Below are 21,462 nucleotides of genomic sequence, written 5' to 3' on the forward strand. Positions count from 1 at the left end.
AAAAATGATCTAATTTGATCATTTTTGTTAGATTGTTGTTAATGTCATGTTTATATATATGTCATGTATCAACTTATAATATTTTCAAATTTTTTATTTTTTTTAATTTGTCACTTGTGAGGTCATTGTCATATCACATGACAGTGATAGTGTCATGTGTCTATCCAATATCACATGTCAATGTCAATGTCACTATAATAATATCTATACAATATCACGTGTCATGTGTTTATATTTGAAATTTTAACTCAACTTAGTCCCAACTATTTTTTTAAATGGAGCAATGTTTTCCCTTTTCGAAATGAGACCAAATTAATAATTAATCTTAATTATAACTTATATATATATATATATATGTTAATTTTTCTTAAAATTTATACATCAAACACTTCACCTAAATATTGAAATTAATTTTATTATATACATTTTTAATTTCAATAAAAAAATCCATATTTCAAACTTATACATTTTTTAAAATATTAAAAATGTAAATATAAAATTACACTTTTAATTTTTAAATTTTAATATTTGGAATAATTTAAAAATCTGTATTTTCCTGTTAGCGTATTTATAAATTTAATCTGACAAATACATTTATATGTTTTAGCTTAATATATATAACAAGTTTAAAATAGAGATATTTTTATTGAAATTTAAAATATATAAAATAACATTAGTTCCAATATTGAAGTGGAGTGATTTGATATATAAATTCTAAAACGTATATTTTAACATGTAAATATAAGTTATAATTAAGTTTAGTTAGCAATGTGGTCCCACTTTTTAGAGGGATAACATTGTTCCTTTTTAAAAAAAAAAGTGTACTAAATTAAGTTAAAATTTCAAATATAAGAATTAAATTGAATACAAAACATTATCATGTGACACTGTATGGCACTATCTATGTTATGTGCACGACAATAACCTGACACGTGAAAAAAAATGAAAATAAAGATAAAAAATACCACAAACTGCCATGTAACATGTACGAGCATGATCTTATTGGCAATATATGGGAAATGATCGGTTTTAAAAACTAGAAAACTTAATTACATCAATTAAAATTATAGTCTTATTAAATTTTTCTAACAAACTAGAAAACCAAAATTGTAATTGAACCTTACTGGAAATTCATTTTAGAAATTAAATTTCTCTTTTAATTTTAACTTATTTTAATAAGATTTCTTATACTTATAATAATATCATATATATTTAGATCGGTCATTATCGAACTCCAATGATGCATAGTAAATGAGTATAAATTTTATTCAAATTTTATATATAGGATATTGGTTAAACATATTTTTTAATATTAAAAAAATATCATTTTTTAGTGTAAAGATAGTGATGAAGTTGCTTAAATTAAAATAGATATTATTGACATGAGAGGAAGATAAATTGTATTTAAAGTTATTAAGTAGTGATAGATATTGTGATTATGTCAATCACTACAAACAAATATAGATATAAAAAATAATTGATCATTATATTGACTAATTTAGATACTATATTATAAACTAAAATTTATTTTGAGACTAATTTAAAATTAAATATTAATAATAGAAGCCATTTTAAATATTGTTTCAATCCTAAGTCCGACGACTGTCATTGTTAGGGTCAATCATTATGCATCCGAGGTATTGGAAGGGTGGAAGGAGAAATGAATATTTAAATTGCATTAAGCCTACGACGTGAGACTATTGGGCGCACTAGTAACATAACCGCCAATGTTCCGATTCCATGTCCATCGAGTGACATCATTGGGGTCAATCACCATGTATTCGAGGTATTGTCCACTTTGAAGCGTGAAGCTCTATTATGCTTTTGTCGTTAAAGGCGGCTCAGAGAGTGGAAGAAGTATTATTTAAACTACCTTAGGTGTAACGTCTCATTTAATTAATAAGCACAATTAAAAGAAGCGTCACACAATTATAATCTAACGGCGCAGTCCTGGAGTTTAATCATAACTCCTTACAATCCAAGGCACACCACGATGCCCAAAAAGAAATAAGTTAAACAGTTTACTGGAATCATAAAAAAATTTAAAGACAGACAAGTACATGGGTCGTAGCCCTAAAGAAAGCCCAAGAAGGACAGGAAGTTCAACCCAAGAAGACTAAGCAGCGAAATCATCTCTCCCTTGTTGACCACGGGTACCTCTCGCATATGCTCCCATCAATAAATTGATGATCATCGCAAAGATAGAAGAACAACATATAAAGCAACCAACAAGAAAAGGGTAAGTTAGAGTCAACAAGATTTTTACCATGCAATCAAATATACCTTCATAGTCCAATATACATATACCACCTAAGCATGTTATGACCTTTAAATCAATACATTGAGACTCGACTCGACTCATCCGGATACATATAACCTGGTCAGATTCAGCGGATGCTTGTAATTGCGGTGGATACCTCTGCTCACCTCCGAGCTAAGTGTTACAAGTGTAACAATGAATCAATTCCCTCACACACAAGGTTAACCCTTAATGAGTTTCAAGCATCCTGCTACTCTCACCATAGGAGTCAGTCTGCTCTAAGTGAGACTAACTGACTCCTTAGAGTGTCAGGATGCAATTCTTACCTTGAATCCTTACCAAGTTATATAGATGGGGCACCACCATGGGCACCCACTAATAGGGGCCATGAAATTACGTCCCGACCACTGAAGCACGACCCTGAAGTCTCACCTAGAAACTCCAAAGAATTACGCACTGACTCATACCAAATATATTCATACAACCAAGTAACAGTAATCATGCATTCGAGTCTCGGGTCAATATCTGTAACCAAATTCTCATTCGTATTCCATGTTGTACCATACCACCTCATTCGCCAATTTCATGAGTATAAAGTCTCATCTCACACCAATACCATTGCCATTTCAATAACATCCATCTCATTCACTTTACATGCTAAGGCCACATCAATATATCAATTCAACCCATAGCACATATATTCAATGCCATTTCTCATGCTTCATACTTAAAACACATCAATCAATCAACCAAACAATTTATAGCACTCAAATGAAGAAAACAACGAGGCCCATAACGCATCTCGCTCAAGCCAGAAACCCTCGCTTAGGCGAGATGAGTTCCCTCGCTTAAGCGACAAGCCCTCACTTAGGCGAGATCGCAACAGAGGCCCTGAGAGGTTTTTGCGCACTCCTCACCCAAATGTGAGGTCCCTCGCTTAGGCTGCACTACAACGACACACCTCGAGCTCCCACGCGTCCTCGCTTAGGCGAGCGTCTCTCACCTAAGCGAGATGGTACCCCGCTCAAACCAAGACCCTCCGCCTTAGCGAGAGCTCGAGCGCGAGCTAGGGTTTGTCCTCTGCAAGTCTCGCCTAGGCGAGATAGGGTTGCTTGAGCGAGAATAACAGGTCTCGCCCACTGTTCATCCTGCAACAACTATATTTTCATACCCAAACAATAATTTCAACCAGCACATGCATCCATAGTAGTATACGAGCTCAGACAAACACAGAACAAGGGCAAAACGAACACGAATCACACCAAATAGAAGGTTTCTAGCTTTCCTTACCTGAAAATAAGCTAGTAGGATATTCTGACGCAACCTTGACACTGAACGTAAGAGCGCAGCAGCTCTAGGAACAAAATAAGTGGCTGGAAGGAAACAAAGAAACAGAGCAGAATAGGTTATCGAAATGAGCCTCAAGGGGACGTCAAAATAGAGCTAGGGGAAGACTACTACGAGTTCAGGAGCAACTTACATGGAGTGGGAGAGTTAGAGTTCGCTTGGAGAGAGTTGACGGCTAACCCTAGCAGAGCTCTGAAACGGAAGGGAGGCAGTGTTTAGGTTCAGATTACAAAAGTGAGGCTGAAAGGGAAACCCTAGCAGCTTTAGGGCCTTAACACCCTATGGACCACCCTTTAGGCCCAACAGATTAAGACCAGCCTTTAAATATTAGGACAGAGAATGAAATTGGGCCTTACATTAGACATCGACTCCTAAGTGATGTAAGACTATTGGGCTATTAGGAACAAATACCAATAATTTTGTCTCTAAATTGATTATTATTTGATAACGGCTTAATTAATTAAGTTTCAAGTCGTTATAAATTTTGAAACTTTCAATTGTCCCTATTGGATTTTTGTGGCATATTAAGTTCTTAAGATTTTAAATTTTTTTCAAGTGAGTCCCGGTGATTAGATATTTTAGTCAACTATGACATGAATCTTACGTTGTCATTATGCTAACATATCGTCACATAATATTTTGTAAAAAAAAACCCTAATGATCGAGATCTCTCTAAAACATTTGTTGTTTTAACGAAAATTATTTTACAGTTCATTAAAATTATAAAAATTAAATTTTATAAAATATTATAAAATTATAAAATTATAAAATAGTAAATTTATAAAATAATAAAATTAGAAAATTAGAAAATATTAAAATTATAAGATTGTAAAATTGTAAGATTATTATTATAAGATTGTAAGATTGTAATATGAGATTATGAAACTATAAAATCATAAAATTATAAAATTATAAAATTATAAAATGATAAAATTATGAAATTATGAAATTATGAAATATGAAATTATAAAATTATAAAATTATAAAATTATAGAATTACATCATTGTAAGATAATAAAACTATAAGATTATAAAATTATAAGATGGTGGAGTTATAAAATTATGAAATTATAAAATTGTGAAATTATGATATTTTGAAATTATAAAATTGCAAAAGTATAAGATTATAAAATAAAAAATTTATAAATTTATAAATATATAAGATTTTAAAATTATAAGATCGTATTATTATAAAATTATGAAATTGTATGATTATAAATTTATAGGATTTTAAAATTATTAGGTTATGAAGTTTTTAATATGGTAAAATTATAAAATTACAAAATAGTAAGATTAAAATATTATAGATTAGGAAATTAGGAAATTATAGAATTATGAAATTACAAAATTATAACATTTAAATATTTCAAATTTACTAAATACATAATTATAAATTATAATTTTATAGTTTTATAATTTCATATTTTTATAATTCTGAGTAACTTAAAAATTAATTTTTTTTAAATATAATAAATATCTGGAGGGGTTTGTCGTGATTATAGTTTATTGTAATAAAATATTATATAATAACATTTAAGCAGATGACAGTGTTAACAAATTTCATTTTGGTTAACAAAAATTTCTAAGGGACAGACATAAAAAAAATTAGTAAGAACTTTAAAATTTTCAAAGCTCTCAAAACTTAATTTAACCTTTAATAACTTTTATAAAATTATTCAAAATTAGGTGAATAATATTACGATGGAGGTTCTTATATTATTCTTTTACACTCACTAAAAAATAATAAATAGAGATAAAGCTAATGTTGTGTAAGTATCTGTATAGTGGATTCAAAATATGTTTAGTGAATAGCCAATGATTACTCACTTCATATACGTGGATTTCTTTGCTACAAGTTAGGACTCAAGCTTTGAACACATACTTTAATTAACATTTCGACATTAAACACTCTTATAAATGCAAAAGTTTCAAATCAAATTACAACACTTAAACATTCTTCTCCTAATATGTATACTTTTATTTGGTTACATAGCAGCATATCTAAAAAGTGTGATAAATATAATGTGGTTTTGGGTAGTTTGAATGAAAAAGTAGCATGGTGCGAGAATGGGTGGTTAAATAAAAGGCTATGTTATGATTAGGGTTGGTGAGTAATCCAAAGTTACAACTGTAGGTCGATTCCATAGATGAAATTTTTCTGACATTTGGTGTTGCATTGTTTTGTTGTAGCTATAGGACTGCTTCACCACAATCTCATCATCATCATTTTAGCCATAGAATAAGGTTTAGGTTGAGCTAACTTTTTGCAACATTCAAGACTCTAAGTTTTTGGCACTTTGGTCAAAGATTCTTGGGCTAAGGGACTAAATTGAGAGTGACCACTTTACCAGCTAAGCCAAGTTTTTGGATAAGGAAAAGTGTTTTTTTTTTTCTTCTTATTTTGAAGTTTTGGGGTCAAAAAAAGCATCTATCTCCAAATTGACTGAAAAGGTAAACGGATTGACATGAATGTGGTCTCAAGTCTCTTCAAAGGGTTAGTGTGAGGACTACTTCCCTAACACCATCTTCAACTTTTTCAACACTTTTCCCTCATAGCTCTTGTATTACACTTCATTCAAATCTTAAGTAACAACTCTTCTATTACAACTTCAAACTCACACAAACAAAAAAAACAAAAAATGTATATGGGGATAGTGAAAATATCCCACAAAATTTTTCAACAAGTGGTTCATTGCTTCATTTAACATTTCCAACAAACATCAACGCTTGTGGAAGCATTCATCTCAGGAATACGAGTTCCTTCCATCCAAATTAGGTTTTCAAGTGTTTTTTAAATGTTAAGAACCTTTCAAAATTGGATAATGTTATTTTGATAACTAAAAATATTGTACACTTACTTGACATTTATTATATATTGTAATGTTTTATCTCTTTTTTTTTTCTTTATAAATATAAAAATTTACTTTTTAATAATTATTTTACTCTTGAAAGTGGATTGTCAAGCTCTTTTAGAATAAAAAAAATGGTTTTTATTTAAAATTAGGAATAGAAATGATCTAAGAAATTTGGATTTGACTTCTTTATAAAAGCATATAAAAGAAAATACCCACAAAATTCATTTTAACATGGCTCAATTTGCCTTTTATTTTACTAATTGTTTTATGTAATTTATTTTTATAACTCCAATACTCTACAACAATTTATTCATTGACTTTGTCATCAATTTAATTTGGAAAGAAAGAAAGAAAGAAAGAGAAGAAAGATAGACAGAAGAGGGGGCGAATTTTAAAAGAAAGGGAATGATAAAGAAAAATGAAAACCATTATAATTTTTAACGACTAGTTTAAGAGGAAAAAATTGTGAAAGTCGTTTTATTTAAAGAAAAACTAAATTACCAATTCTATGTTTCTTTTTAAAAAAGTTGTTATTTTTACATTACCAAAGAAGAAAAAAATAAACTTCATTTTCTAAAAAATCAACTTTACATTACAAAAAATTAAAGCTATTTAACTTTTTTTTATTTCTCTTTCTCCGTTTTGCTTCATTCCACAAAACTCAACACAACTAAGATAGTTCTTTTTTTCTTCTTTTATCTAGAAAGAATTTAGGACTTTCGTTTGACCGACAAACAATTAATTGATTTGAGACTGAATTATACTTTCAATTAAAACTTTTGAATCATTAACTTCATTCTAATCTAGTCAAAACATTTATGTTTACAACTTTTGTAAATATATATATATATATATATATATATATATATATATATATATATATATATATATAAAATAGATGAAAATAAAAGTTAGTCAAATACTGTCTTTATTTAAACTAATTAGAGATTTTATAAAAAAAAAAAAATAGAATTCATCTCACATTTGTCTGATTTTTTTTTTCCTTTCCTTTCTTCTTACATCACTTATTACATATATCAGTAATTTTCTTAAGTTCATTAAAAATGAAAATGAAGAACGATATTTTTTCTTGAATCACCATGGATTTTTTAATGGATCCATCACAATTTGATAGGTGGTCATGCCAATAATGAATATGGCTACAGCTACGTGGAAGAACCACGATTTTCATATATAACTTGTTTCAAGCTTATCTTTATCTCAAACATATAATTTAAAATATTTTGACGTATTTGGAATAGAGTGAAACATTTTGTTTAAATAATAGCCAGAATTATTTTAATAAATGTAACATAGAAATACGTTAAAAAGAAGAAAAGTCTTTCCAATATTTAGTAGGGTAGTACTGTTTTTTTACAGGTTAGAATAAGGTCAAAAAAACTCTATTAATGAGCCTGTTCTTCCTTAACCGGTGTCAGAAAACGGTCTGTCCCCATAACCTAAATTCTAGCCAATTTTTTCCGTTTTTTTTCTGTTTTGTTTAAGAGGAAAAAGTAAAATTTAAAGAATGTTGGCACTGTGCTATGTGCTAGCTGGGAATAACTAATTTTACTAATATTATTACTATAACAATAAGTTGATTTTGTAAGTATATTAGCTACTATTGTTGTATTTTCCAAATCAAGGGATAATAGAAAATGAAAACTGTAAATGAACATTAAAAAAATGGATAAATAAATTGAAGGATAGTGCTATATGGGCAATATCTTTTTGGAAAAGGTGCTATACTTGTTAATGACTTCATGTTGAGCCAATTTTAAATTAACAAGACTGTTGATTTGCTAATAACCAATGTTTCCTATAATATAACATGTTTCTAAACTATTTATAAAAAAATTAAGGTAACTAATCGTTAACTAGGGTATTTCAAAATGTTAAAAGTAAAAATTCTAATATCACAAAATTAAGTACCTATGGAATAAAATTCTAATACTGTTTCTTTCTTTCAGCTAAATTCAACTATCAGAAGCAGTAAGGCATACTCAAGTCTATAATCATGCGTGAATGCATCACCAAAGGATGGAATGTGTAGTACAAAGGACTAACAAAAGAGGAACAATTCTTGGCTGAGTAGCTTTTTAGATTTGTGAAGTAGAACCACCATAACAAAACATGCTCCTTCACCTGCATCACAAATTCTTGTACAAATAGGGAAATGAAATCCAAATAGTTCTGTTGAAGATCATATGATCTATGTAAGTTTCAATTGGTTGCAAGGTATTATGCCAATATCACAGAATATGAGAAGAGCAACAGTGTTAATATTTCAGTTGTCATAAGCTATCTTGTAGTTTTGTCTTTGTAACTTAGTTCTTTGTTTTGAATCTTTTCGAATGCTTAAAACATTCTAAATGTTTGTATTATATATATATATATATATATATATATATATATATATATATATATATATATATATATATATATATATATATATATTCTTTATTGTCATTGGAAAATCATATCTTATAAAAGAAATATATCTTATACGCTCTTACATTTATTCATATTTACCATGCTATATCTTATCCAGTGCAGCAAACAATACCTCTGCAAATCAAGCTTGAGAAGGCATAAAGAACATCAATTATAAAACGCTTGAGAAGGCATAAATAAACTATCAACCTAAAGTGTAAACAACTAAAATACATTGAATAGAAATTATTATTACACAACTACAGAGGATATACACACTCACATGCCAAAAAGGATATTAGAAAACCAGAAAAATGACATTCTCCAAATTGTAAACTTTTTTTTTGGTTATGTATAAGCTGTGGTAGATCCCAACAGTGTATTCAGGGTGTTTGACTTGACATCACTAAAAGAAACAAGCTTCCTGTTCTGCATATGGCTATTTCAAAATGCATTTTCTCTTGCGCTCTCTCAAATCACTTGGTATAATAAATACAGAATCTACACAAAGGCCACCTTTGGAATGAGTACAATCAATCTGTTTCATGGAAAATCTAACTTGAGTTGTAGGCTCTGATCCACTGACAATAAACTCACCCACCTTATAATCTATCCAGTATCCACGCTTATGATTTCCATATGTATCATCAATATCACTTTCATCCAAACAGTATTGACATGATGCTTGCTGGCCATCTGAAGTAGACAATTCAAATTTCACAGGTTTTATATCCCAACCATGGGTGTGTTCATAATTACAGACACGCCGTCCAAGCCTTTTGGTAAACCGTCCAAGGTGAAGCCTAAAGGAGAGAGTATAAATATCAGCGGGAAATGGAAACGTTACCTCCCCATCCACTTCAAACCACCATATTTGCTGCAAATACGCCACAGTGTGAAACCTGAAAATCATCTAAGGTGTTACAGAATGCTGACAGATTACAAGAACAAATGGAAAACAACACAACTTCTACATCGAGATTCGCAAGTGCTACAGTTTGCAAAAAGAAATGCAAACAGAATATAAGAAGAAAGTTGACATAATTAAGCGTGAACAAGGAGAATTACAATTGTTCGTTTATTACGTGCAAACCAATCTCCACTATATCTTTAATAGAATGAGTAGGTCCAATCAGGTTGAGCATTTCAAGGATTAGTCATGTTCAAGGTTGCACATTTTGTCAATGAATCTATACGGTACCAAATTGCAATCAATAAAAAATATCATTCCAGGTAACAAATATTTGAATATTTCCCTCATCCAGATTAAGGCTGGCATATATAGAGGTAGAGAATAGTAATGTTCGATTTTTTTTATTTACATGTAATGAATTATGAATCTAAGACCGTTGTCAAATGTTTTCTTTTGAATATTGATGTAGCTTTTGTATATAGGTTCATTTTGGTGAAAAAGAATGATGAGATTTAGTTAAGGAATTTATTTCCAAGAGAACAAAGTAATACCACTGTCAAGGTGTCCATACAATTCAAATGAGCTTAACTATAGACACAGGCTAACTAAGAAGCCATATGAAAAAACTGTCATTTGGTTTAGCTGAGATGGAGATCAGCTTGAATACTTTAAGCAATTCTATGAATTGTTCAGTATTTTGGTACTTCTTTAAAATAAAAATTAAACCAACCATCATCCACAATTTAACACTACCATTGCCAACAAGATTTTATATCTTTTAAATGGAACATTGAAGATTTGAAAACAAAGCCCAGGAAGTAAACGGTGCAATACAACACAGTTAACAAACAATCTTGAACTTCATGCACTAGTTATCGTAGAAACATTCTCCTCTATTTCTTAAAGTAAAAAATCAACAAGATAAATTGATCAAGATACAATGAAACTACAATGAAACTTAACAAGCAAATCTGTGCATTTGGACCTTAAACTAAGAATATGGAATATTTAAAAAATTGATAGCTTTATAAGTTAAACTGTCCACCTATCAATCACTCTATGTGCTTAACTTCGAAAAACGGGAAATGCAATTTACACCCGTTCCAGTGAATAAGGTAAATGAAGTTGAGGCTTTTCAAACACTAGAGTGATAAGTACAGCCTCACTATACTCTATATTGAAAAGGATAAGCCTTAAACTAAAAATGACATTCTTGAGGGTCAAATTAAGAAGGGACTTAGGGACTTAGCTAAAGAATACATCCTGATTTCATTCACTCATAGGGACAAAGCTCATCCCCGAAAGTTGCAACAAAATGAGTATAATTACAATATATGGTCAGGTCAGAGCTTGATTGAAATGGCTAAGGGCCCAGATTCAGCGTCTCTTTAATGCAACTCAAACAGTAACTTCTCTCAAACAGACCAACCAAGATATGGTCTCACATATGACAAAGGGTAGGTCTACAATAAAAATGAAAAGATTTCTAGTGGCGAACTAATTAAAGGAACTCAACAAATAAATTGATAGATATTATATAATCTTGGTTCTTAGAAGCCTACATTTAGGTTTTGATCATGTTCAAAATCATAATCTTGCGGGTGATTAAATCCCTTCTATAAATGGTTTAGTTACCAGACTCATGTGTGCCTAACTTGATCAAAGATGATAAGGCAACAACGGCTTGAAGAAGAAGACTCTTCAGGCGGAGCAGGTAAAAAAACCCTAGTTTAGTCACAAGATATATGTTTCTTTAGTGGTTTCTATTTGATTTAAAGCCCAAATAACAACTTAATAGAAATTAGGCCGCTTATGGCCCAATAAAATCTTTATATTTAACCTAATGTTCAAATAATGCTTAAACTTCTCGTTCAACCCACTACTCCTTGCACTGTCACTCCTTGTACTGTTCACCGCCGTGCACTGTCGCATAATAAAAATGTGACATCCCATATCTAATAGAGTAATCTACTAAAATTTCGCATCACATAATTATAATATAAAAGAGCACACGACATAAAGCATACATGTACTAACTATTACAATTATCCATCATATACTCAGAAAGAAAGTCTAGGCACACCACGATGCCATAAAGAACACAAAAGTATTATTGTCTTGCAAAAGATTGCTCATAGAGCAAGGAATTTAAAACTAAACACAGAGTTCTTCAAAAGGGACTCGACAGTGAGTCACAACCCAGACATGGAAACCACCCTCGTCGTCACCTCCCTGAGAACTCTAGGGGTTTCCACATCTGCTCACACCAATAGTATTGGTGATCATTGCAAAAAGGAAAACCAAGCAAAGAAACACACACCAAGAAAAAGGGTAAGCCTAGAGCAAAAATATTTTAATCATATTATGCACAGACAAAGCAGTAGGCACCCAAATCATGTAAAAGCAAACAATTTCAACTCAATATCCGGATCATACTCTTGATATAAAATTCTAAAGGAAGTATGCGCCTGTGTTGGCTTCTAAACTCTGCAAAGTCTAGACGCAAGGGGTTATCACCCAACCACACACGGGTTAATCCTCTAATGTCTTGGGTCCAATATGTCCCAAGACTAGGACCTCCTACCACTCTCACCACATAAATTATTCTACTCTATGTGAGCGTGAATAAATTTTAGAGTTCAGAATACGTTCCTTTATCTAGGCATCTCCTATATCAAGATATACACTAACCACCATCACCAAGAGCTTCCCTGGAAACTCTTTTACCAACAAAATCCACATGCCATATCAAGCATTCAATTCTCATGCCAAACCACCACCAACCATACAGTCATGTTTTCCATTTCATACACAGCATAACAAGATCTCATTCAATCTCATGCTTTATAAATGCATACCAATGTCCAACCCAACCAAGTCATGGCTCATTACATAACAACACATTATACAAACGATTTGGGATTTTAGAAATAAAACTGCAGTTTGTGTAAAGCTCCAAAAATTTTGTCTTTATATTCAAATTAAAGATGATTGAATCAAGAACCAACTTAATTGAATAATATAGAGAAAGTTATGCACCAAACAAGCAACGAAGGTCAATGCTATCAACAACCAAACTACAGGGACCTTGCGATAAAAACTACTCTCACTACATAGCTCCGATTCAAGATCGGACCAGTCAAAGTCAAGAACTAGGTGTTAAGGATCAGTTGTTAAAATTTCAGCTCAATCCAACGGTCAAAGAGTCGGGAAAGTCAATTTCACTAAAATTGCACATATCAGAAAAAGACACAGTCGCCCGACGACCAAGGCACTCGCCCAACGACCACCCGACGCTTCCAAAATACGAAAAATAACGTCAAATATTACAATTTCATGAATATTTGAACCCCTAACTTGGAAATACACAAAAAAATTAACGTTTTCCTCAATCTTGTCTCATTCCACAAAACACTAATCAAACTTTGCCAAGCAAAACAGGAACAAGCAAAACAAGTTAAAAAAAATGAAACCCTAGCCCTAATGCCTCACTTGTCTCATTTTCAAAAAAACAATTTCTCCCACTCCTTTGTAGAATTTGAGAGCTATGTTAGGGCACAGGAAACCTTCCATTTTCGAGCTTGCTAAGACAATTCTGCCTCCAAGTAAGTGGACCTTAGAACTTTCTTGCTCTTTCTTCTCCTTTTCCTGTTCGAGTACGTAGGTTTGGGTTAGGGTGTATCCTCATGCCCCTATTTTGTGTTTGTATACACGTTTCAACTCACTGTTTGATTCTTGGAGCTGCGGTGTTCCTCAGTTAAGAGTTTGCCTTCGTTTTCTAGCGTTATCGAGATAAGGGAAGTTAGGGTTTCATTTTTTTTTTAAGTTGTTTTGCTTGTTCCTGTTTCGTTTGACAAAGTTTGGTTAGTGTTTTGTGGAATATGAGACAAGATAGAGGAAAACGTTAATTTTTGGTGTATTTCCAAGTTAGGGGTTCAAATATTCATGTGATATTTGACGTTATTTTTCGTATTCTGAAAGCGTCGGGTGGTCGCTGGCGAGTGCCTTGATCGTTGGGCGACTATGTCTTTTTCTGATATGCGCAGTTTTAGTAAAATTGACTTTCCTGAGTCTTTAACCATTGGATTGAACTGAAATTTTAACGGCTGATCCTTAACACCTAGATCTTGACTTTGACGGGTCGGATCTTGAATTGAAGCTCTTTAGTGAGAGCAATTTTTATCGTAAGGTCCCTGTAGTTTAGTTGTTGACAACATTGACCTTCGTTGCTTGTTTGGTGCATAACTTTCTCTATAGTTATTCAATTAAGTTGGTTCGTGTTGCATTTGGTTCTTGATTCAATCATTTTTAATTTGAATATAAATACAAAATTTTTGGAGCTTTACACAAGCTGCAATTTTATTTCTAAAATCCCAAATCGTTTGCATAATGTGTTATGTAATGAGTCATGACTTGGTTGGGTTGGACATTGGTATGCATATATAAAGCATGAGATTGAACGGGATCATGTTATGTTGTGTATGAAATGGAAAACATGACTGTATGGTTGGTGGTGGTTTGGCATGAGAATTGAATGCTTGATATGGCATGTGGATTTTGTTGGTAAAAGAGTTTCAAGGGAAACTTTTAGTGATAGTGGTTAGTGTATACCTTGATATAGGAGATGTCTAGATAAAGGAAGGTATCCTGAACTCTAAAAATTATTCACGCTCACATAGAGTAGAATAATTTATGTGGTGAGAGTGGTAGGAGGTCCTAGTCTTGAGACATATTGGGCCCATAACATTAGAGGATTAACTCTGTGTGTGGTTGGATGATAACCCCTTGCGTCTAGACTTTGCAGAGTTTAGAAGCCAGCACAGGCGCATACTTCCTTTTGAATTCTATATCAAGAGTATGATCCGAATATTGAGTCATAGAGTCTTGAAATTGTTTGCTTTCACATGATTTGGGTGCCTACTGCTTTGTCTGTGCATAATATGATCCGACTATTGATTTGCTCTTTAACATGATTAAAACAATTTTTGCTCTAGCTTACCCTTTCTCTTGGTGTGTGTTTCTTGCTTGGTTTTCCTTTTTGCAATGATCACCAATATTATTGGTGTGAGTGGATGTGGAAACCCCTGGAGGTTCAAAGGGTGGTGACGACGCTACAGTGTAGGGTGGTTACCATGGTCTGGGTTGTGACTCACTGTCGAGTCCCTTTTGAAGAATTCAATGTTGTTTTTTAAATTCCTTGCTCTATGAGCAGTCTTTTGCAAGACAATGTGCCTAAACTTTCTTTTCGAGTATATGATGGATAACTGTAATAGTTAGTACATGTAATATGATTGACCGCGTGCCTGTTGAAGAATGAGCCGGCGACTCATAGGCAGTGGCTTGGTTAAGGGAAACCACCGGAGCCATAGCGAAAGCGAGTCTTCATAGGGCAATTGTCACTGCTTATGGACCCGAACCTGGGTGATCTATCCATGACCAGGATGAAGCTTGGGTGAAACTAAGTGGAGGTCCGAACCGACTGATGTTGAAGAATCAGCGGATGAGTTGTGGTTAGTACATGTATGCTTCATGTCGTGTGCTCTTTTATATTATAATTATGTGATGCGAAATTTTAGTAGATTACTCTATTAGAAATGGGATGTCACATTTTTATGTTATCATTCTGGAATGTACAGGGTATGTTTGATTGATGTGGCGCTACTCTTTTTTCTACACTACACACTTTTCGTAGAATGAAGGTTCCTACTTCGTTAACCGTTGGATCGAGCTAAAATTTTAATAGTTGATCCTTAACACATAGTTCTTAATTTTGACCGATCGGATCTTGAACCGGAGTTCTGTAGTGAGAGCAGTTTTTATCACAAGGACACTGTAGTTTGGTTGTTGACAGCACTGCACATTTTTCGTAAAATGAAAGTTCCTACTTCGTTAACCGTTGGATCAAGCTGAAATTGTAACAGCTATCCTTAACACATAGTTATTGACTTTGACCGGTCGGATCTTGAATCAGAACTCTGTAGTGAGAGCAGTTTTTATCGCAAGATCACTGTAGTTTGGTTGTTGACAGCATTGACCTTAGTTGCTTGTTTGGTGCATAACTTTCTTTATAGTTATTCAATTAAGTTGGTTCTTGTTCCATTTGGTTCTTGATTTAATTATCTTTAATTTGAATATAAATACAAAATTTTTAGAGCTTTACACAAGCTGCAGTTTTTTTTTTCTAAAATCCCAAATCGTTTTCATAATGTGTTGTTAAGTTGGATTGGATAAAAATTATAAGAATTAGTTATTTTCCAAGAGAGAAATAAGTTGTATGATTTTAATACGTGTCTTCAAATACTTGCGTGAGAATATAGGAAATTTCATGGGGGAGATCCTATTTGATTTAATTAATAAAGTGTTCATTGATGTAAGGAATCAGTACTGGAGGTTTATCCTGATACTCTAATGCTCATTCAAGACTCATGTAGAGTGGAATGAGTCATGTGGTGAGAGGGACAGGAGATCCTCAGGGTTCTTATGACGATTAAAGCGACTAACCTTGTGTGGTAGGGTGAAACCTATTGACAATGACTTTGCAGATAGTAGAGGCCACCACAAGTGCAAAAACCATCAAGAATCATACATCAATGTCTAGATCTAGATAATTGAGTCTAGAGTGCCATTTTTGTGTAATGGGTTAGTCGATATTGCTTAGCTTGGTGTAATTGGTATATAGATGTATTTATTTTTCTTTTTAAAATTAGCTTACCCTTTCTCTTTGTGTTTGTGTTCTCTATTTGACTTTTCCTTTTTGCAATGATCACCCAATACTTGGTGTGAGCAGACGTGGAGATTCCTGGGAATCGTTCAGATGGTGGTGATGCTATTGTCTAGTTTTGGGCGAGGTAGCTAATGCTCTTTTGAGTACTTTTTTGTCGAACTGTTTTATTTTGTAAGTTTCTTGCTCTGTGAGCAAATTTCCAATCTAATCTCATTTGTGTTTAGATTTTGGTTATGGCATAGTTTTGTGCCTTAGTTTCTTGTTCAGTATATTAAGGATAACCGTAAAGGTTGATTCTTATATACTTTCTGTCAGTGCTCTACTTTAGGCTACAAACATGTGAAGTTCTATTTACTAGAATTATTTTTATTAAATTGGGACGTTACATTTGGGTTTAGGGTTTAGGGACGGTACAAATTGGAACGTATCATATGGTTTTATGAAATCATGTGCTATTTCTAGAATCTGTGGTCAATCCTTTTTTGTCAAGTGTCACCTACGTGCTTAATCTTTTTCTTTTCTTCTTCTTCACTTCCATATTTGAATTTCTAGACATAATATTATCACTTTTGCATGACAATTATACTTTTGTAATATTTTTATAACATCATTCAGCGATCTAGAGTATGAGATTTATGCTTGCATGGGCTGCTGCTGAAGACTTTCATGCCAAGAGAAGTGGAAAGAAATCACAATTTTCTATCTTTCTATGCCACAGACACGTAAGTTGCTATTTCATCTCTTTTTGAAAAGGATAAAGTTGTTGAACATCCTCCTACACCAAATTTAAGTACTACTTTGAGAAATAACATGAAATTCTTAAACTTTAATTATCTGTGATTCTAAGAACAATTATGATCGAGAAAATTTGCTCTAGCAATGAGTAAACTGATATACTAATCAATGTTATCAATATCGGAAAATATTGAAAACCCAAAAGTCCTCTATAAAGTTATAACAGAAATCATATCGAGTTTTAATGAAAACATTAGGTTAGAAGAAATATAATATAAACATTATAAAAAATTACAGAAATATAATTGTTGTGCAAAAGTAATGATATTATGTCTAGGAATTCAAATATGGAAGAAGTGAAGAAGAAAAGAAAAAAATTAAGAAAGTAGGTGGCACTAGACAAAAAAAAAAAGACATGCAATCAGCCAACGGTGACGGCTAGCGGTGGCTGGCGGTGGCTGGCGGTGGATGACAGTGAGCAGTGCAAGGGGCAGTGGGCAAAAGGTTTAAGCATTATTAAAATATTAGGTTAAATCAAAAAAAAAATTATTGGGCCATAAACAGCCCAATTTTTATCTTAGTTGTTATTTAGGCTTTAAACCCAATAGAATAAACTAAAGAAAACAGATCTCTTGTGCCTAAACTAGGGTTTTTCTACCGGTGTCGCTGTACCAACTGAAGGGTCTTCTTCTCCACACTGGTGTTGCCTCAATAGGGCTTCGTTCTCTGCCTTTTTCGCCATAGCCATTCTGCATCCACTGCATGTTATTCAAAAAGTGGCCGCCATAAAAGACCTGCATAACCACCACCATGTTGATGCGCCAAGCACCAAAATTGCCACTGCTTTCACCCAATGTTCCGCTATCACCTATTTTTGATAACACTAATACTAATATTGATTAAAAGAAAAAGCTAGCTTGCATTATTCTGACTCACAATTTGAGTTCAGAACACCCATGCCCTCAAAGCATGGTAGTCAAAATCGAGATCCTACTCAAGATCGGAATGGATAATATAAATCGTAAATCGGAAGATCGTAGCACGGATCGTAAGATCCTACAAATTTTATTGTCACTTAAAATTCATAACTAAACCTTATAATATATTAAATAAAAGAATTCGTCATTAGGTGCAAACAGAGAAGAGAGGGAGTGGTTGTTTCAGTGAGTAGGAGTAATTGTGTAGTGGTAGTCTTCTCGATTTATAGAAGAGAGGGATTAGTTTTAATTTTGACAAAATGGAGGGAGTTATTATTTCTTTATCGTAACACTGAGAACTTTATCTTTTTAGTGTCCCACTTTTATTTTTTTTTAATCACACAGTCCCGCTTTTTCTCTCTTTGGAAGAGAGGGAATCACTCTTTTTTTTTTGTAAGAGTTACTTTTACTGTCAAGAGTCTTTACACTCTTTTATTTAATAGTTACTATCATGACTCTTTACCCTCTTTATTTTAAAAGTGTTACTTTTACCATGCAATAGCTTTTACTATCATGGCTATTTACTAAATGGGCTTTATAATTCGACTTTAATATACTTTAAAAACTAGGTTAAAGATTTAGGGTTTTAAAACAACTTCATTTCCATCCTCCCTCACGAAGTGATAGAGAGGCAGCCGCCACTATGCCTGCAAGAGTCGTCGTCGTCTCGAGAGTTGAAGTTGATAGAGGTGTCCCCGTCATTGCTTAACCTATCTCCTTATTCCCCCTCACTGTTGGAATGGATTGCGATGCGAGACGACGAGAGAAATATCATCGTGACTGTGAGGGACTATCTCGCGAGAATTGCCGCTCCCATACGATTCACGATTTACAACGGCAATCTCACACGATCCGTGAAGATCGCAAGTTTTAAGTGAAATGAGATCAAAGAGGTGGAAGAAGATCGTACAATCGTACGATCTTACGGTCTGGATCGCGTTTTTTACTATCATGCCTCAAAGGTCTATTTCCATCATACACCTCATAAAGTGGCATTCCATCATGAAAACGAGAGATAAAATATAATATTTCCATTCCCACAAGGAATACCTATAGCAGCTATGATTCCCTAAACTCAACTATCTACTAACCCAAAAACCCATCCATTATAACAAGCCATGTTATCTTTTTTTCTCAGAATTTGTTCAAGTAATCATGTACGAACGAAACATCTACCATTTATAACAAGCCCCAAATAAATATACAAAGAAGTAGTCTACTACAGTCATTGTCCAAGAGAAGATGTCAAATAATCACCAAAACGAATCATGTCATGACCTTACAATCCGCAATAAGTTTAATCACAAGTAGAAAAATGCCTGCAGCAGTGCAGCCAAACCAATTATGTTTTACTACATTACACTGCTTAATTTAAGATACGAGCACAAACATTTTAACTTCAAATATCAGACAACACATAATTTCTTCGAAGTTTCCAGGTTATGGAGGAGTATAAGAGCGTAATATAGTCACAACCAAGGCTATCAGCAGGTTCAGCACATTCAGTTAGGAAAAAGCAGTTTAGGGTAGTTTCTCCCTCCTCTGTCTAAAATACCTTGTTTGCAATGAATCAATGGATCTGTTCTAGTTCCTCTTAATTTGATCCATGGTTCTCTCTCTGTTCTTTATGAAAACCAGGCTTTACAAGGACAAGTGAGGAAAATGGTTGGGAAGATAAAATTAGAACTTCTCAAAGATTTTCCACTTGTTTGGGTCTATAAAAAAATGAGTGGAAATGAGAGATAATCTCAAAAAAGAAAAAGCTGTCTCCCAATCAATCAGAGGATTTAAACATCCAAGCAAAGGGAAAAAAACTAACTTATGTTAAGTAGAGTAAAAACAAAAATAAGCAAACACAAACAGGCATCAATTTTATACAAAATATGTTCATTGTACAAGACCATGAATTGTAAATGTGATTAGATGCTAATGTAAAATCACTTTACAATATCAGAACATAGTCAATTTAGTCACATAATATTTTGTTTCTAAAGTCAACATTCATCTTTTCTTTCCATTTTCTTTTGAATCAAACAAGAAACACATTATCATCAGTGTATCCTTCTTCTTTCTCGTGATACAGCTTTAAAGACAAGTAAATCTAACCTAGATTCTTCAGTAGGAATCCAATTCCAGTATCTCCGGTCATCAATTCCAGTAATCGCCATCGCCCTCGCCGAAATCGACATGCAAACCCTTCCCGTGACCCTGTCCAGCCACACTTCCTGCAAAACCATAAACCATCAACAAAAACCCTAAAAGTTCCAGCTGCCCCTAACTAAACAAAAAAACTGACCTGAAGAGCACCACCCACCTTGTGGCCATCGTCGAAGGGCAGGGGTCGAGCTAGGAGAGCGAAAATATCCTTCTTCGAGAGATTCCGGTGGCGCTCCGGCGGGACCAGATCCAGCAGATCCTGGTAGTTGCGCGGCAGCTTGGCCTCCCAGACTGAGTCCGAGGATGCAGCGCCGCGAAACGCGCGATTGAGGCGAGCGAGGTTACAAATCTCCGGCGGCGTGAGGTAGAGGAACACGCACGCCACGCAGCTCTCCGGAATGTCGCCGAGGCCCGGACCGATTGTCGAACCGTTCGCGCCGAGGCTCGACAGCGACGCGCCCATGCTCCTCCTCCTCCTCAGTCCTCACCTCATGGCACGCGCCCAAAGGAAGCTCAGCGAGGGAAAGTAAACGCGTGGGAAACCGAACACTAATCGATCCTTTTCCGTTGTTGTTGTTGCATGGATTGTTGCAGGAGTTGTGGTTGCTGCAGTTTTTGTTGTGTGTGAAAAGTGTTTGTGGGGTTTTGATTTTGGAATTATTCCGTTTGGGGTAAACATTATGAAAGAAGCTAAGGTGGGTCCCGCTTTTGGATGACAGCGACGATTCGCTGTGGAGAGGTCTACTGCTCAGGAGTTAGGCTTCGCCGTTGATTTTGCCGCCACAACTGAAGAAAACAAACATCATCATCAACGGCATGAGTTTTCAAGCTAAGAATCATGCCTTCATCAGGAAATTTACGATGTAGTTTCTTAAAGAAAATTAACAAGATTGGGAAATTATAAACAAATTAAAAAATTAGGTTATTCATGTTTATAAAACACGAATTTATATTAAAGAAGAGTTTTACCTTCAAAACATTTTATTCTAAATTATTCATCTTTTTTTATCACACCAAACATGGTTATTATTATTTTTTTCTATGACATGGTTTAAACCATA

At 33.5% G+C, this 21,462-nt stretch overlaps 1 protein-coding gene across 3 annotated transcripts; it reads right to left on the reverse strand.

The window, feature by feature from the left end:
- Positions 1–9,106: 9,106 nt before the first annotated feature.
- LOC114191925 (F-box protein PP2-A15-like) lies at positions 9,107–21,059 on the reverse strand. Of its 3 annotated transcripts, XM_085675875.1 has the most exons (4): positions 20,541–21,059; positions 20,351–20,469; positions 9,743–9,797; positions 9,107–9,591 (listed from the first exon to the last, which is right to left on the reverse strand). In XM_085675875.1, exons 1-4 carry the CDS (start codon positions 20,862–20,864, stop codon positions 9,505–9,507), a joined length of 585 nt encoding a protein of 194 aa, XP_085532001.1. In that variant the 5' UTR covers positions 20,865–21,059; the 3' UTR covers positions 9,107–9,504. The 3 variants fall into 3 exon arrangements, with proteins under 3 accessions (XP_085532001.1, XP_027937182.2, XP_027937180.2); XM_028081381.2 differs by having other exon boundaries at positions 9,107–9,797; positions 20,559–21,056; XM_028081379.2 differs by having other exon boundaries at positions 9,107–9,797; positions 20,541–21,056.
- Positions 21,060–21,462: the final 403 nt, after the last annotated feature.

The sequence above is a fragment of the Vigna unguiculata genome, chromosome 7, assembly GCF_037176805.1.
Source record: "Vigna unguiculata cultivar grain cowpea cultivar isolate G323 ecotype 2 chromosome 7, ASM3717680v1, whole genome shotgun sequence".
NCBI classification, from domain to species: domain Eukaryota; kingdom Viridiplantae; phylum Streptophyta; class Magnoliopsida; order Fabales; family Fabaceae; genus Vigna; species Vigna unguiculata.

Coding starts and splice junctions, on each gene's coding strand:
- LOC114191925 (XM_028081379.2), bottom strand. CDS start 20,864: ATGGGCGCGTCGCTGTCGAGCCTCGGCGCGAACGGTTCGACAATCGGT. Junction 20,470..20,540: donor AGGTGGGTGGTGCTCTTCAG/GTCAGTTTTTTT, acceptor ATGGTTTTGCAG/GAAGTGTGGCTGGACAGGGT. Junction 9,798..20,350: donor ATTCCTACTGAAGAATCTAG/GTTAGATTTACT, acceptor GATGATTTTCAG/GTTTCACACTGTGGCGTATT.